General features: G+C 48.8%; 1 protein-coding gene across 2 annotated transcripts in view; it reads right to left on the bottom strand.

The window, feature by feature from the left end:
• The window catches only part of MDGA2 (MAM domain containing glycosylphosphatidylinositol anchor 2), a 588,493-nt gene extending 570,506 nt beyond the window's left edge, over window positions 1–17,987 (bottom strand). For both annotated transcript variants that reach the window (XM_061612635.1, XM_061612637.1), the window contains exon 1: window positions 17,468–17,987. In XM_061612635.1, the coding sequence (XP_061468619.1) occupies window positions 17,468–17,540 (73 nt within the window). In that variant the 5' untranslated portion in view covers window positions 17,541–17,987. The remainder of the gene's footprint in view (window positions 1–17,467) is intronic.
• Between the last annotated feature and the right edge of the window lie 378 nt (window positions 17,988–18,365).

Genomic DNA, 18,365 nt, shown 5'->3' with positions numbered 1-18,365 from the left:
TAACTTTTCCAAGCTCTTTCTGGGATACTGGGGCTAATCACTGGCTACTGTCCAGCAAGAGACTTGTCACAATTTGCCATCTCTCCCTTCATTCACCACTTCACAAACCCTGGTAGTCTTTGAATCTTTAGCGCAAAGCTTGGCCTGGACGAAGCCAAGTGGCATCCAGTAGAACTTGGAGTTAACTCCGGATCTGCTAAGAATTTCAGGAACTCCACCGACTTCTCGGAGCTGCACTTGAACAGTGAATGTTTGCAATTCTTCATCCTTCTCTGACTAAAAGGAGAATTTTCCTTTTAAAAAGCTCCATCTTCTTGATACTTCTCATGTTAATGATCTCAAATTTTTGATCCTTCTTGCTCTAACAATGGCTCTTTGCAGCATGCTGTGTGCTTCCTTCCCTCCCTTTTATTTTTTCACTTAAATGATTGCATGCAATACCCTTCTCGACTAAAAATATGGAAAAGCAAAAGATGAGCTGCTTATTATTAAGTGACATTAGACTCGTGTTTGTTCTCCATTTAATTTACATACGGAGAGTTAAAAACCATTCATGTTGGGATTGACAAAGGGATAGTTCCAAGGCTGGGTTGTCTCCCCCCAAGAAAATAAAGTGAGTATGCTAAACAAAGACTCTAGCAGGACCATTTGTTCTACCTTTCCAAACGCATTGAAAAATGTTTTCAGCTTCCCATAAGTATCAGAAATACATGGCACCACGTAGAGAAGTGCCTGTTTCCAACAGATCAAGGAAATGGAACTGGGATTATGTTGCAACTGACTCTGAGCTCACAGAAGGGGAATGAGGGAAGGGAGAGGTCAAATGCATTATGCTATAAAAAGGGGGAAAGGAACTGGCACTGAGCTTGTCACAGGTGGCACCTGACAACTTTCCCAGTGCCCCACTGGCAGAATTTGGGAGAACACCCATACTACAAACTCACCGTGGTTCTATCGGTCATCACAACCTCCTTCCCAAAAAGTCCAGGGATTTATGCTCTCAGAAGGAGCCTAGGGCAGCAAACAAAAACACTAAAAGATCTTAAAAACAAAACACTTTAAAACATATTTTAAAAAGTCTTGAAAACATATTTGAAAAACAACTTTAAAAATATATTAAAAAGCAATTCCATCACAGACGCAGACTGGGATAAGGTCTGTACTTAAAAGGCTTGTTGGAAGAGGAAGGTCTTCAGTAAGTGCCAAAAAGATAACAGAGATGGCGCCTGTCTAATATTTAAGGGGAGGGAATTCCAAAGGGTTGGTGCCACTACACTAAAGTTCTGTTTCCTATGTTGTGCAGAACGGACCTCCTGATGAGATAGTATCTGCAGGAGGCCCTCACCCGCAGAGCACAGTGATCGGCTGGGTATATAAGGGGTAAGACGGTCTTTCAAGTATCCTGGTCCTGAGCTGTATAGGGCTTTGTACACCAAAACTAGAACCTTGAACTTGGCCTGGTAGCAAATGGGCAGCCAGTGTAATTCTTTCAGCAGTAGGGTGACATGTTGGCAATAAGCTGCCCCAGTAAGCAGTCATGCTACCGCATTTTGCACCAGCTGCAGCTTCTAGACAAACCTCAAGGGCAGCCCCACATACAGCACATTACAGTAATCAAGCTTAGGGGTAACCAGTGCATGGACAACAGTGGTCAGGCTATCCCAGTCCAGAAACGGCCACAGCTGTCTTACCAGCCAAAGCTGGTAAAATGCACTCCTAGCCATAGAGGTCACCTGGGCCTCTAGCGACAAAGATGGATCCAGGAGCACCCCCAGACTACGAACCTGCTCTTTCAGAGGGAGTACAACCCCATCCAAAGCAGGCAACTGACCAGTTATCCAGACTTGGGAACCACCAACCCACAGAGCCTCCATCTTGCTAGGATTCAGACTCAGTTTACTGGCCCTCATCCAGCCCACCACCGAGTCCAAGCACCGGTCCAGGGTTTGCACAGCCTCTCTTGATTTAGATGTTACAGAGAAACAGAGCTAGGAATCATAAGTGTGCTGCTGACACCTCATCCCAAATCTCCTGATGACCGCTTCCAAGGGCTTGGGGCCAAATGTGTCTGTGACACTGATGTGCTGATGGTGCTGAGAATTATCTCTGCCAGATGCCATCTTCCGAGAAATATAGTTCTTAGGGTACCACGGGGAAGAAATATAGTTCTTAGCGTACCACGGGGAAAGGGAGTGACCCTGCTGAACCAGTTCACTCCATAGCATATGGATAATGCAACAACCAGAGTTGGAAAGGACCCAGGAGAACCTGCATTCCAACCCCTCCAGCCTTATACTAGCTAACTCACAGGCATAGGAGCAACTGAGTAAGACCATTTGTCTATCTAGCTTAGTATTGCCTACACTGATTAGCAGCAGCTGTCCAGGGTTTTCAGAAGGGACATTCCTAGCCCTCCTTGGAGATGCTAGGGCCCTCCATATGCAAACAAGGTGCTCTTTCTGAGCTATGATTCTTCCCTTAAAAAAAAAAGAGTAAGATTCATAGTTCAAAACAAACAGCTGAATTAAATAAGAAAGTGCCCTTTACTGACCATTGGCCCCATCTGGTTCAGTATTGTCTACACCGACTGGCAGTGACTCTTTAGGATTTCAGGTGGGGACATTCCCAGCACTACCTGGAGATGCTGAAACTTGGACTTTTTGCATGCAAAGTAATTGCTCCACCACTGAGCCTTCTTGAAGCACCAACCTTGTGGTCTAAGTCTTCCCAGCTAGATTCCCAATGCAAAGAGATGTTTCCCAGGATCCCTTGCAATGGAGCAGAATCGTATGCAAAGAGTGCTTAATGGTTCCTTCTCAAACTGGGGGGAGTAACAAGAGGGTTACTGCAGGGCTTAGTCCTTGGCCCAGTGCTCTTCGACATTTCTATTCATGATTTGGATGAGGAGGTGCAGGGAATGCTTATCAGATTTGCAGATGACACAAATTTGGGAGGGTTAACTAATACCCTGGAAGATAGAAAAAAATTCAAAGAGATCTTGATAAGTTGGAGCATTGGGCTAAAAACAACATAATGAAATTCAACAGGGATAAATGCAAAGTTCTACATCCAGGAAAAAGAAACCAAATGCACAGTTATAAGATGGGGGATACTTGGCTCAGCAGTACGACATGCGAGAAGGATCTTGGGATTGTTGATGATCACAGGCTGCATATGAGCCAACAGTGTGATGTGGCTGCAAAAAAAGGCAAACACTATTTTAGGCTGCATTAACAGGAGTATAGTTTCCAAATTGCATGAAGTGTTAGTTCCCCTCTATTCAGCACTGGTTAGGCCTCATCTTGAGTACTGTGTCCAGTTCTGGACACTGCACTTTAAGAAGGATGCAGATAAACTGAAATGGGTTTGGTGGATGGCAACAAGGATGATCAGGTGACTAGAAACAAAGCCCTATGAGGAGAAACTGAAAGAACTGGAAATGTTTAGGGCTCATCTACATGATGTTTTACTGTGTGTTTGGTGCTACTCACATCTCATTTAAATTTGCATGGTTCACATGACATTACCAGCAAACAGAAGCTATCTCGCAGTTTCCTCCCTGTAAATCTGTACTAACCCAATCTGCTGATCATATAAAAAGGGGAGGGGGAAAATCTCCACTCTGTTTCCCTAGTGGTTGCAGATGCTTTGCTCTGATGCTTTTAGGTGGGTGTGTTAATCATTCCCCTCTCCATGCCCACTATCTGCTCCTCCCTTCTTTCATTTTGTTTCCTGTAGGCTGACAGGCAGCTTCTGCCTGCTCTCCTCCATTCTGCTGGCCTTTTTTATGTTGTTGTAAACGGTGCCTTTATTTTCTTTTCCCCCTAACTTGTGCACAAAAGCATAACACTGCTCAAACAAAGGTTTGTATTTCAGCTATATCCTACCAGGGAAAACACAGATATTTGCACTTCCATTTTTTTTGGAGGACAGGGCTATCAGTGGCTACTAGCCATGATGGCTGTGCTCTGCCACCCTAGTCAGAGGCAGCATGCTTCTGAAAACCAGTTGCCGGAAGCCTCAGGAGGGGAGAGTGTTCTTGCACTCGGGTCCTGCTTGCGGGCTTCCCCCAGGCACCTGGTAGGCCACTGTGAGAACAGGATGCTGGACTAGATGGGCCACTGGCCTGATCCAGCAGGCTCTTCTTATGTTCTTATGTTCTTAACCTAGAGGGTGGGGCCACAAGGAAAAAGCGCGACTAATCCTTCCCAGAGGAATGCCTGCTTGTGTGAATGGGAAAAAGCAGCTGGTAGCTAACATTGAGCAGGAACTGAGGATGATGCAAACAAAAGTGAAGTAAAAGAAAGTGTATTTCCTATGAAGAAATGCTCCCATGTAGATGAACCCTGAGCCTTGAGAAGAAAAGGTCTGAAGGTCTTTTCTTCTCTTCAAGTACTTGAAAGGTTGTCACACAGAGAAGGGCTAGGATCTCTTCTTGGTCATCCCAGCATGCAGGGCATGGGATAATAACAAATAAATAATAATAAATTTAATTTTTGTGTCGCCTATCTGGACTCAAGTTGCAGGAAGCCAGATTTCAGCCAAACATCAGAAAAAACTTCCTAACCATTGGAGCAGTATGAGAATGGAGCCAATGGCCTAGGGTGATGGTGAGCTCTTCAACACTGGAGGCATTCACAAGACAGCTGGATAAGCACCAAGCGGGTATGCTTTAAGGTGGATTCCTGCATTGAGCACGGGGTTGGACTTGATGGCCTTACAGGCCCCTTCTAACTCTATGATTCTATGATTCAAAGGGTGCTGTGCCACAACTGTGTGCAGCTGTGTACCAGTATGGACATCCCATCATTCTCAGCAACATTGCAAGGAAGGACACTTATTGGATGCATCCTGCAGACACTTCCAAGCTGCTTGCAAGAGGCTGACCCTGCTTGGAGGTGCTTTTCTAACATCCTCAGGGTTTAGAAAACCCCTGCTGAATCACACAAAAGTGAGCCAATCTGCTCCAGCATCCTGCTTCACACAGGAGCAAAATTTAGCCATCGACAGCCAGCAATGCATTTAATTCTGCAGTGCGTAATGAAGTAGAGTCCGTTCAATCAGTTGCAAACGGGGACCCTTGAAAGAGGGGGGGAAACTCTTCTCTTTCAATTTCATATGTAATTGATATAAACTTCCATCACATAGGTGGGGAACTTTTTGCAGCCAGGGGGCCGCACTCCCTTTGGGGAAACCTTCTAGGGGGCACATGCCAGTGGTGGGCAAGGGCAGAGGCAGAAGTGGGCGAAGCAATGGATGTGAATTTTACTTTTGTACATGGGTGTAGTCATCCAGGGTCTCAGGGGGTCTTAGACCCCTTACTTTTTTGGGAGCAGGGTCCCAATGTCTCCAGCATCCTATCAGCCAATCAGCATGAAATAACATGCTTCCTTGCCCTTGGAGTCAATCAGTGTGAAAGGAGATGTCAGCCACTGAGAAGACTCTTCTCAGTAGCTAATACTCTTACCTTTCTTGCTTATTGGCTCCTAGGGACTACTGTTGTTGTGGGACAAGGTGTTAACAAGGATCTTATTCTCAAGCCAGCAGCAAAAGGGGGGGGAGGAGGGATGTGGCTGAGAATAACATGAAGGGACCCTGCACTTCTGAATTTGCCACTACACTACTGTTTGTACAGAAGGCTGGTTTCTACACACATTCACACACCTTCAACCGGTCAAGCAAGAGGCATTAACCGAGTTCAAGGACCCATTCCAGCCAGGCAAAATTATTCAAGGAGTGTGCCAGGGACAGGTGCGCCTGAGGAGAATTATGAAGGCCAGATGGAGAAGCCTGGAGGGCCACCTGTGGCTCCTGTGCCTGTGGTTCCCCACCCTTCTTCTGTCAGAATCACATGGGAGGGGAGAATCACATGACAGCTGAAGAAAAAAACACATTAGCCTTTCCTTGTACTGAAGAGGCTCCAGCCTCCTCCTCATTTTTCTTGCCCTAACATGGGATTGGCCTTTCTTGCTATCACCCATGCCCTGAGAGTGGACACTTCCTTTGATCTGTCCACCACAGCTCCAAGATCGCTTTCCTGGTTAGTCACCACGAAGTCAGCTCCCAACAGTGGTAAGGTTGGGATAAAGGGCAAAGTAGTTTGCACTTGTTTACACTGACCCTTGTGACCCACTCGTTGCCCCTCTGGAGCTCTTTCTGTTTGGATTTTGGCCATCCTGAAAAATTGGTGAGATCCCTACATGTGGCTACCTCACTGCTCACCTCTGGCCCCAGATCATTTATGAACCAGCTGAGTAACCCCAGTCCTCCCGACACAGCTTATTGGTGGTGAAGACCTGTCCAGTTATTCCTCCTCTGTTTCCTGTTCTTCAACAAGTTGTCCGTCCAAAAGAGGACCCATCCTGTCAACCTGTGACTGCTAAGTTTGTTCAGGAGCCTTTGGTAAGGGGCTTTGTCAAATAATATTTGAAAGTCCAAGCACCCTTCTGCAAGCCAGTGCCCTCCAGAAGTTTTTGACTCTAACTTCCATCATCCCTGACACAGGCCATGCTTGCTGGGAAAAGCAACCATTTCCCACTGAGCTCATTAAGAACTCTCAGATGTAGGCCAGCTGGTTGTTATGGAAATATCTATATATATGCAGAGATCCTCAGCGGTCCGAGCTGCAGGCTTTTACCCTGCCTTAGGATCACTGAGACTTAAGACTTAGTAAAATAAGAAAAAGCTACTTTATTTATAGAAATACATAGTAGATAGGAAAGGCATACCTAGTTCTAACTAGATAACTAAGTTGGAGGCGCAGTGCCCAGACTTGGGCTTTGTCCTCATGGCTCAGGAGAGAGAGCAAACACAGCGATGTCTCCTCTCTCCTTGGACGGTCGATGAAGAAGATGAAGGAGGGGCAGGTCAGCTTCCCTAAGCATATCAGTCTACAACGGAAGGAAGGCACAGAAGAGCACAGGTAAAGGTAGGCAAGTCTAGCCAGCTGGAGGACCCTAACTCTATCTTCCTTCTGGAATACAAACAAAAGAACCCAAAGAGGAATTGCTCTTGCTCCCACTTCCAACACTGGTCACAGTGATGTGCTCATTTTTATTTTGTCAATTAATTAGCCTGAACAATCCCTATAGAGACATGGGATCTCCTTCTTTCTTCCAAGAGCTGCTTCTCCAATGTTCCCGACTATGCTCAAAAGTGTCATATTATCCTGCATGGAATCAAGGGACTTTTAGTTTTCTCTGTCAAGAGAAACTACAAATCTCTCAATACCCCGACCGGAAATGATATTTCTGAGCATGCTCAGAAGAAGAATTTTTAGTTCTGGTGCTCTCCCCCCTCCCCCTCATGATGATGAGGTTTTGGGGGTATGGTATGGTTCCTCCTTTGGGATGGGCAGGGGAACTTGAAGGGGAGAGAACTGGATAAGAAGGGAGTCCAAAAATATTTGGCAAACACTCCTAGTGAGTAAGTGCAAAACCCCTCCAGGTTTTGCGACTATTTGCAAGGAATGCTTGCAAAAACTTGAAGGTTTGTGAGGCACGCAGAGAGTCATTTGCCCATCCCTCCCTAGAAAATACAGGGGGAAATGCACTTAGAGTAGCAGCATGCTGAGGGTTCATCAATACCCACGAAAACACATCAGGAAGACTTTTGACTCCCTCCTGCCCAACAACAAACCTTTCTGTTGAAATTAAGAATACAAGGGTTGCTCTGTCAGATCCCACCTACTCCCCTCTCCCTGATTTAGTCTGGCACTCTTTCTCCAACACTGGCCAGCTAGATGTCCTCTGGAGAGCTCCCAAACAGGGCAAGGTGGAGTGTGTGGCCACTAACTGTGGCATCTTCATTGAGCTGGTCTTGCCCAAAATCATCAAGATAATCTTGGGGCACCTCCAGACTGTCCGTATTTTGCAAAAGGGATTCAAGTGCTTCTGGGAAATTTAGATTTGTGCAGTTCAAGTACTTGAAAGTGCTCTGTCGCCTTAGCAAAAGAAAACCACTTTAAAAAAAAGCAGACTTTTTCCAGTTTGGAAGGTTATGGAGAGATGCCCTAAAAAGTGTGGGATTAACAAATGATTAATGGAAAGAGGTGTAAACACTGCAAATCAGAGCAAATGCTAATTGCCATATAACCTCCCTGCCAACAAATCGGATGAAATGCTCAATAAAGACCAAACATAGTCTAACCTCTGCATTCACTTTGGGCAAGCAAATCATGATGAATACACTCTATAAATAGGTCACCTGGAGGAGCCCTTGGTTAACACTTTCTGGATGCTTCCAAACCAACTTTGGCCCTGAAGAACAGAGGTAGACAACTAGGCACTCCCAAGAACAACATCCAGAGGGTACCACATTGATTAACCCCGCTGAAGAGGATAAGCCCAATATGGAACCCTCTTGGCTACATCTTTAGCTACTGCAAAAAAAAAAAAAACCAATCCTCTCCAGTTCCTCAAGAGTCCAGACTTCCAACTCTCACTTGCCAAGTGCTACATAGGCCACGAGTTCATATTGCTTTGCCATTCAGCCTTGAGAATATGACCCAGTTCTTCTGCATGATTAGATATACCTGCTATATTTGTCTCTTACTATTTATATCCTGTTACTGACTTTTGCATTTTTGGTTTGGAACTTTTACGTTTTTGTTAGGGCCCCTCCAGACTGGTCAGAGTTTTTTTGCAAGCGTATTCTCAAAAAGTGGTTCATTGGTGGCGGTTTCATACTGGGCTATACACACTTCATCCCACTTTAGGAGTTGTTCTGGAATGCTTCCACAGTGTTACTGCATTATTGTGATCTGGAGGGGCACCTGTGCACTATAGCACAACAAATATGGGACAAAAGCAACCCCTAGAACGTTTGTGGTAAGAAAAGGTACAGGACTTGAAGTTATACAACATGCACTGATTGAAAATGAAGCAGTATGCCCACCCCAAAACCTTTGCAGACACATGAGAGTATTAAAAGCAGGATTGTGTATAACCACTCCAATACTATCATGAGCACAAATAATTGTGAATGCACAATATAAAGGACATCTGGAGGGACCCTGGGCTGCTTTGAGCAATGTTACTACAGTGGACAAGCAGGATATACATTTTCTTACATTAAAAAATAAAATAAAACCAACAAATAAAATAGCCAGTCACCAGGACAGAGAGCCTTCCCATCAACCATCAAAGGATACAAGTCAGTGCAGCATCGGCTATCCATAGGTTATAAATGGAATCAGATTAATAGGAGGCACATTCACCAAGGTCAGAGTCCAAGCCAAGAAGACTGGGAGCTCTATGGTAGCCAGTAGTTGTGCTTCGGGCCCCAAACTCTTTCAGCAATGGTATGTGTGGGCATGACTTTGAGGCAAGATGGCCTGTCCAGAAGGGGAACTCCCCGGAGAGTGATCAGGCTCCAGCCCTGGAAGTGACAGCACAGACCCTTTGGGAGATGGGTCTAGATTAGCTCATCCACAAATCTGTTTCTTGAAGCCAGTTTTGGAGAATTGAAAAGGAGCTTTCTGAGGCCATTTGGTGCTGCCACACCACAAGGCAAGTGTCCCCTACCTCCAAGGAAGTCTCCAAGGTCCTGAAGTACCCAAGGCTCAAAGGACACTAGTCTTCCCCAACCCTAATGCCTGCAGACATTGTGGACAGCAATTCTTATCAGCCCCACCATTATACAGCCAGGCTGTCTGGGGTTGATGGGAGTTGTAGTCCAAGCTATCCGGAGGTTACCAGGTTTGGAAAGGCTGGTTTATGGAGAGTTCAACAATTTTCTCTCCTACAGCGTAATTTTTTTAAAACTGCCTAGGGCAGTCTGCATGTGAGTGCAAAGAGTACCAGGTATGTGAAGGTGGAGGTAGAACATAGCCATTGTGGCTAGTAGCCATTGATAGCCTTCTCCTCCATGGATTTGTTGGTGGTCATCACTGCCTCTTGTGGGGGTGCATTCCGTCGTCATCATCATCATCATGGTTTATTTGTATACCATTTTCCCATAGTAATCTATGCTCAAGGCAGCTCACAACATTCCACAGTTTAACTATGTTCTGTGTGAATAAGTACTTTCTTGATTGCCTGTCCTAAGAAGATTCCTTAGGACAGGAGTTCCCAAACTGCGGTCCGTGAACTACCAACGGCCCACAGACTTCATTCAGGCTGTCTGTAAAAGTACAATTAAAAACCATACACCATTTATATAAATTGTTTTTATATTGTTTTAGATTTTTAAATTGCGTTTTAAATTGTTTTTAAAATATGTGTTTTAAATGGTGTATTTGTTTTTGGTTGCTGTAAACTGCCCAGAGAGCTTCGGCTATGGGGCGGTATACAAGTGCAATAAATAAATAGCACAGGGCATCACTATTGCTACCACAGGCAGAAAAATCATTACGTGGTCCTCCAAAACCCTCAGCAATTTTCAAGTGGAGCAAAGGTCAAGAAAAACCGTCCTCTTGGCCAAGCCATGGCCTTGTGACCATCCCCCCCCACACACACAGGATCTATTGCATGACAAGTCAAAGAGACTACTACCATCCAATCAGCGTGGCTTTTACTGGTTAATCGTTCTTCCTGGTGACCTCACCAGGGCCACGGGACTGCCAGGCCAGTGCCTAGCTGGCCCCGCTTGGAGCAGGCCACACACAGAGGATCCCATTACACATATGCACACCACATCCCATGTCACGGGAAGCGGCCTGAATGGAAAACATTCATATAATGCATTGAACATATACAAAGTGCCCTGCCCACACACACATTTTTTTGGTAACCCTCACAACAGCCCTGTAAGGTAGGCCAGTATTAATATCTCAGTACTACCAATGGGGACAGAGGGCCACAAATAAGCAAGATTTGGACCAAGGACTTGCCCATATTAGTTTGGTGGGACTCAAGTGGGACAGGCTTAGGGTTCAAAATCCAAAGCCATGGACTTTCTCCACAGCTCCAGATAAGTCAGCAACTCTGTCCCACTTTTCTCCCCCCCGCAATATTATTCTTAGGATGGAAGAGCTGGCAAGCTAACACTCATCCAAAATCTTTGGGACAGGAGGAGTTAAGATCCAAAACCTCAGGCATGGTCTGAAATCATCGGATCCAGCCACCTGACACTGAAGCTGCTAAGCGGGGCTTGATTTGGTCAGTGATGGGATGATATTATTTCTAATATCCATAAACTCCAGATCTTTTTCCAATTCTACATTTGTTCCAATCTCCAGGGCTTGTATCTTCCCTTTATTTTTTCTTTTCTCATCTCTGATCTCATTCTCCTCTCTCACAGGATCCCCTATTTCTTTAAGCTCCTGCGTCATTTTGCTCAGTTCAATTTTCAGCTCCTTACTGCCCTGTCGCAGGGTTTGTTTCGTTATCTCAATCTCATCCATTATTTTCTGAAACATAATTACTTCCAGATTCTCAGCCACTTTCTTGATTGCCATTTTTAAAACCATGAAAACAAAACAAAACAAAAATAAAGAAGAACCACTTCTTATTTCAGCAACAATTGGGTTAATATTCCAGGCTTGATGACATCACAGTATAAACAGAGCAGCCTGCCTTATCTCTCTATGTTCAAGAATACAAAACAAATTTAGTTCCCAGCATCAAAACAGTTAGTGGCGTCGTGAAGAAGCAGATTCGTCAAAATAAAATAGACCAAAAAGAGAATAGTCCCAGACAATATAATGTTCCTCGGAATAGAAATCCCTCTTCTGTTTATATCTTTAGAATGCACTTCCAGGACAGCTTTTTGCAATAGAAACAGAGATAAGCTGTTAATTTCGTGAATAACAGAGAAGAGTTATAGCTCACCCAGAAGTTCTTTAAAGCTGATTCATTTGACAAATCTCTTTTTGCTACAACAATTTAAACCAAGTAAAAAAAATAATAGAAAGAAGGGTGCTTGCCTGTTAGTCCGTTTTCTCTTTGAAGAAAAGATAAACGTATCGCATTAATCAGATAGAGCTTGTTCGGAAGTCCATCCGGCATTGCTGGCTGGACCTTTTCTCATAAATTAATGAAATCCAGTCCTCCCAACAAAAACAGGCTTTTGAGGTTGATCTCTACGTTTCTCCCTGCCCGGGAGAAATTTCATCAGTCAAAAAAAAAATGTTCTGACTGATTTATATCTGAATAAGCTTCTTTTGAGGCGGGAGCCCGTCTCAAAAGCAGGCACAAGCGAAGTCACCCTTCCCGGAAGTCGGAAGACCTCACTTTCCATTGTCAGCACAAGGACACCTAAAATTAGAGAAACTCGATATCCAGTGGATGCTAGTGGCTCTATGGTCAGTTGGGCAGTGAGTCTGCTCCAGGTTTTAGTCCAACCTTTCAAGGAGCTGTCCAAGGTGTGAAAGCTCAGATGAAAACCTGGATCAGTTTCACTGCCCAGCTGACATTCAGCACCTTCGACAGCTCCTTCAAAATTTGGACGAAAACAGGGAGCAGATTCACTGTCCCACTGACTTCAGAGCCACCATCCTCCACTGTCTATATCTGAGCACTCTACTGTCCTACCCCACTGCCTCATAAGAACATAAGAACATAAGAACATAAGAAGAGTCTGCTGGATCAGGCCAGTGGCCCATCTAGTCCAGCATCCTGTTCTCACAGTGGCCAACCAGGTGCCTGGGGGAAGCCCGCAAGCAGGACCCGAGTGTAAGAACACTCTCCCCTCCTGAGGCTTCCGGCAACTGGTTTTCAGAAGCATGCTGCCTCTGACTAGGCTGGCAGAGCACAGCCATCATGGCTAGTAGCCATTGATAGCCCTGTCCTCCATGAATTTGTCTAATCTTCTTTTAAAGCCATCCAAGCTGGTGGCCATTACTGCATCTTGTGGGAGCAAATTCCATAGTTTAACTATGCGCTGAGTAAAGAAGTACTTCCTTTTGTCTGTCCTGAATCTTCCAACATTCAGCTTCTTTGAATGTCCATGAGTTCTAGTATTATGAGAGAGGGAGAAGAACTTTTCTCTATCCACTTTCTCAATGCCATGCATAATTTTATACACTTCTATCATGTCTCCTCTGACCCGCCTTTTCTCTAAACTAAAAAGCCCCAAATGCTGCAACCTTTCCTCGTAAGGGAGTCGCTCCATCCCCTTGATCATTCTGGTTGCCCTCTTCTGAACCTTTTCCAACTCTATAATATCCTTTCTGAGATGAGGCGACCAGAACTGTACACAGTATTCCAAATGCGGCCGCACCATAGATTTATACAACGGCATTATGATATCGGCTGTTTTATTTTCAATACCTTTCCTAATTATTGCTAGCATGGAATTTGCCTTTTTCACAGCTGCCGCACACTGGGTCGACATTTTCATCGTGCTGTCCACCACAACCCCGAGGTCTCTCTCCTGGTCGGTCACCGTCAGTTCAGATCCCATGAGCGTATATGTGAAATTCAGATTTTTTGCTCCAATATGCATAATTTTACACTTGTTTATATTGAATTGCATTTGCCATTTTTCCGCCCATTCACTCAGTTTGGAGAGGTCTTTTTGGAGCTCTTCGCAATCCCTTTTTGTTTTAACAACCCTGTACAATTTAGTGTCGTCAGCAAACTTGGCCACTTCACTGCTCACTCCTAATTCTAGGTCATTAATGAACAAGTTGAAAAGTACAGGTCCCAATACCGATCCTTGAGGGACTCCACTTTCTACAGCCCTCCATTGGGAGAACTGTCCGTTGATTCCTACTCTCTGCTTTCTGCTTCTTAACCAATTCCTTATCCGCAAGAGGACCTCTCCTCTTATTCCATGACTGCTAAGCTTCCTCAGAAGCCTTTGGTGAGGTACCTTGTCAAACGCTTTTTGAAAGTCTAAGTACACTGTGTCCACTGGATCACCTCTATCTATATGCTTGTTGACACTCTCAAAGAATTCTAATAGGTTACTGAGACAGGACTTTCCCTTGCAGAAGCCATGCTGGCTCTGCTTCAGCAAGGCTTGTTCTTCTATGTGCTTAGTTAATCTAGCTTTAATAATACTTTCTACCAGTTTTCCAGGGACAGAAGTTAAGCTAACTGGCCTGTAATTTCCGGGATCCCCCCTGGATCCCTTTTTGAAGATTGGCGTTACATTTGCCACTTTCCAGTCCTCAGGCACGGAGGAGGACCCGAGGGACAAGTTACATATTTTAGTTAGCAGATCAGCAATTTCACCTTTGAGTTCTTTGAGAACTCTCTCTTTGAGAACAGCCTCCCTGGACAGTCACAGCACTGCAAGGCCTAAAGGCATAATTTTCTAGCCTCAGGTGGGGTAAATAACTCCAGATGGCCAACAGATGATCCCAGGGCAGATCCAGCCACTGCAACATGCATGACCATTGCAGATGTCAAAGCAACAATCAACCCACCACGAAGAATCCTTATGACAGCTCTCACACACTGCATACATCGGAACTCCAAACCACATGCATTCCACCTCTCTGCAATGACCAAGGGAGGAATAAAGAAACCCCAAACACGTGGAGGACAAGGCAAAATTCTTTATCTGCATTTTTCAAAAACACTTTTTCAACTGGACCAGGTAGAAAGGCTGGAACATTGATGACCAAGTCCCACCAGCCATCTCTAGATGCATACATGAACCACAAATCTGCAGATGAAATTCCTCAAGAAATCCACATTTTTGGAACTAGGAATGTCAGCAAAACCACACACCAATGCCAGAGGATAGCTGTGTCAGACTGCCACATCCATGCGCTTTCATCAGCAGCGCCACTCATATGGCACTGAACAAATCAACAGGAGGGGGGAAACAGTGTTATGCCAATACAGTGATTTCCATTCTTCCCTGCCTGACTTGAGGAATCCGAAACCTTTGAGCCACCAAGATTGACAGGCTGTTCCTGCCCACACATAACATACTGTCTTTGTGAAAAACCATTGGATTGAACAAACATCCTGTGCTCCAAGGAGAACCTTTGTAACATATGCACCAAAAGAAGTCCTTTTTAATATATATATATAAGCCAACGATTGAACAGAATTACGGTGCCTGCCATAGAAGCTTAGATTTGCAGGAGCTGCAAAGTCAGACACAGATATCAACAGATGGTTGTGGAGGATCATTATACAGTAAATGCTCTATAATGGAGTAGGTAAACCAAGTCCCATCAGAGTTCTCTGTTCAGGGGCGAAATTGGAATCTCTGGCACCCGCCAAAAGAACAAATCTTATGAATCGAGCTCAGAACTTCAGCATCCCACTCTTTACATGCATTTTTGGTTGTTATTAGACCTGAGGGAAACTGGTGCATACTGTATGTGAGGATGCTATCAATCACAGCAGGGGAGTGCAGTTCATAGTCAGCCCATCTAAATCCTGATTCAATCACAAGGAAAGCCCCACGGGAGGGGAAATGCATGGGGCCAAGGGGGGAGGTCGGCCTCTTGAAGGCACCGCGTGAAGACAGCCCAGCCCGGCATCCTCTCCAGAGCTGCCGCTCTTCAAAGAGACATGAAGCCCCAGCTCAAGAGAAGGGAAGGGGGCAGCGAAGCGTTCGCCTCTCCGACCGAGCTGGGTTCGGCGTTCCCCACATCAGAAGGCTGTTGCCAGGGAAATGGGATGAATGAGACATTCAGCAGGGAATGCAAAGCGCGCCCCCCCCACCCCAGCAGCGGCTTCCAGAGGGAAAGGGCTCGGGTCAGATCAAGCCCCGCGGAGCCTCGTCTCGTGTCGGCGCAGGAGGAAGAAGGCAGCCGCTCTGCTCCTTCGAGAAGAAGCCGGTTTGACACCCGCACGCACACCCGCGCCGTTGCCGCAGAGAAGCGGAGGCTGCCCGCCTGCGGAGTGCCCGGCTTTTCCCTCCCCTGCCGCCCCCTCGCGCTGCTAACGTCAGCCTGAGATCTGCATGGCACAAGCGGCGGCCACCTCCACCCCGGGCATCAGGCGCTGGAGCCAGGCCGCCGAGCGTGCGGGTACATCCGCCCTGCCCTGCCCTGCCCGCCGCCACGATGCCTCCCGCTCCGCCGCTGCCAGAGGGTTCAACTCCGTCTCCCCCTGGCTGCCAACCCCAGTTAATTCCCCACCTCCAACGCCCGGGTTGGGAGATTTAATAGAGGGTTATTTTTAGCATCCCTCAAACACACGCACGCCCGGCGCTTCCCTGGTTGGTATTCTGCGCGGAGGCTCAGCCCCCATCCCCCCGCCCGCGCACCCCCCCCCAAATGCAAAGGCCAGGCGAGAAAGAGACGCCAGGAAGTTTGCAGTCCGTCAAAACCTCATCTAACCTCCCTGTCAGTTCGCCCAGCGGCAAGACCGAGAGGAGTCCAAGGAGCCGGGGCGAGGGACAGAGACAGGAGGGCTTCTTTGCACCCAGCGGTCTCTGGGCTCCACTAAGAAGCCACAGATCAATGCACCCCCCCCCATGCAGCAGCAGCCGTGCGCCTCCCCACGCAGGCCCCCTGCACACAGTGTCCGCCGGGGTCTCTCCCTCCGAGGACCCCCAGAGCTATACCCAGCCCCCACAGATCTCTCCCCGGCAGCGGGAGGGCGCAGATCCCATCTACCTCCTGGCCCAAGGCGGAGGCACCTCCTCCGGCACCAAAACAAGCGCGGGCTCGGGTGCAGGCAGACCGTGGCTAGTATCATATCCTTGGCTTTGGGGGGGGGGAGACGCAGGGGAGAAAAGCCCAAGGATCCCAAGGCATCCAGGGTCTTCGCAGCTGGTATTGAGGCAGCTGCGTGGAGAAGAGAAGCGTGCAGGGCGGAGGGAGGAGCAAAAGAACAGAGGGGGCCATTTAAGCCCCCAGGAGAGTCTGCCCAGCCCAAGCGAAGCTGCGGCCGGCCTCCCTGCGCACCGAAACCCAGGAACGCCAAGCAGGGAGTCCTGGGCGCCGTCGCTGCCCCGTACCCAGATGGGCACCTGGCTGCACTTCCCGCTGGAGAGGCAACCCAGCCGGGGAGGGCGTGGGGGGGGGCTGCTAGCGTAGCCCCGTTTCTTCCCTCCCTCGCAGCTCATCCCTGCCTTGAGGTCCCCCCAATCTCTCGCCCCTTTTCTGTTCTCGGCAACCTCGGTGGCGCAGCGGAGGGAAACTCTCCCCCAGCCGAGCCCGCAGCTGCCCCGCTGGAGAGCCGGAGGAGAGGGCGGGAAGGGGGCATTGCACAGCAGAGATGCTCAAGCGAGAGTCTAGCCGGGGAAGGTGGCAGCAGCCCCAGAGCGCATCATCCCCCAGCAGTCCCCAAGAGGAGAAGCAAGGGTCCATTCCTCTCTGGAAGAGGTGGTGGCGGCAGCAGGAGGGGGGGAGCAAATTGGCAGCCTTTGCAAGGCGCCAAGTTCGAGAAGGTGTCTCGGTGGGTGAGAGGCAGCCGGCAGGCTCCAGGTGCGCCCCTGGGGAGGTGGCTGGAGTGGAACACGCAGCCACGCTCAGCGCCGGGAGGCTGGATGGATGGGAAACCGGTGCAGGCGGAGAAGGGCTTCATCCTGCCAAGGTCATAGGAGGGGGGTCCCTTTATTATTATTTTTAGGGGGGAGGCACAGCCGAGGAAGCAGCGGCAGGACTCACCATAGACGCCTTGGCCGCAGATGCCCTCCAACAGGACCGTCAGCAGCCACACGACCCCGCAGGCTAAATCCATCTTGGCAGCGGCAGCCACATATCCAGGCGGCTCCGGGGAGAGGAGGAGGCGGCGGCGGCGGCGCGCTCCGCCACGGCCCACCCGAGGCTCCCGAGGTGGAGGCAGCGGCGGCGGCGGCGGCGGGAGAGGAAGCGCCCCCCGCGCGGAGGGCGAGAGCGGCGACTCCAAGCCGGACTAGATGGCTGGGGAGGCGGCGGCGCTGGCGTCCTGGCGCGGCGCGCTGGGCTGCGGGGCCATGGCGGAGCGGCGGCCCCTTCGCGCCGGCAGGCCTTCGGGGGAAGGCTCCCCTGGGCTGGGCTTCCTCCGGCGGCGGCGGCGGCGGGCCGGGCCGGGCAGGCAGGGAAGCAGCGTGCCCGGCGGCGCTTCGGGGGCGGCTGCTGCGGGGCTTGCGCGCCGCGGTCACGTTGGGCTCTACGTGCTCCGAGCCGGCCGAGGCAGCCCCGAGCCGGCGACGTCAACCGCGCGCCGCCGCCGCCGCTGGTCCCGTCTCTGCCGCCGCCGCCGCCTGGCGTTCGCTCGCTCGCCGGCTTCTCCTCCCCCTCCCTCCCTCCTCTCGCCTGAGCGCCGCGGAATGGGAGGCGCCACCCGCCCGTCTTCCCTCCCCCTTCGCCTCCCTGGCCCCCGCCAGCTGCCGATCGCTGGGGGCTCCCCGGCTGGGGGCTATACTGCGCGCTTCCTCGGGAGGAGGCTGGCGGTTGGGGCACTGCTCGCGTCGTCTTTAACACCTTTTTTTGGCGGGAGGAGGGGGTCGCCAAACGTGACTCCTGGCCCTGGAAGCAACTCAGTCGCCAATGGCCCTGTCCCCCCCCCCCAATCTGGATGGCG

The sequence above is a fragment of the Rhineura floridana genome, chromosome 2 (assembly GCF_030035675.1).
Source record: "Rhineura floridana isolate rRhiFlo1 chromosome 2, rRhiFlo1.hap2, whole genome shotgun sequence".
Classification (NCBI taxonomy): domain Eukaryota; kingdom Metazoa; phylum Chordata; class Lepidosauria; order Squamata; family Rhineuridae; genus Rhineura; species Rhineura floridana.
Note: the sequence above shows the minus strand (reverse complement) of the source record. Positions and strands in the feature narration are given on the sequence as shown.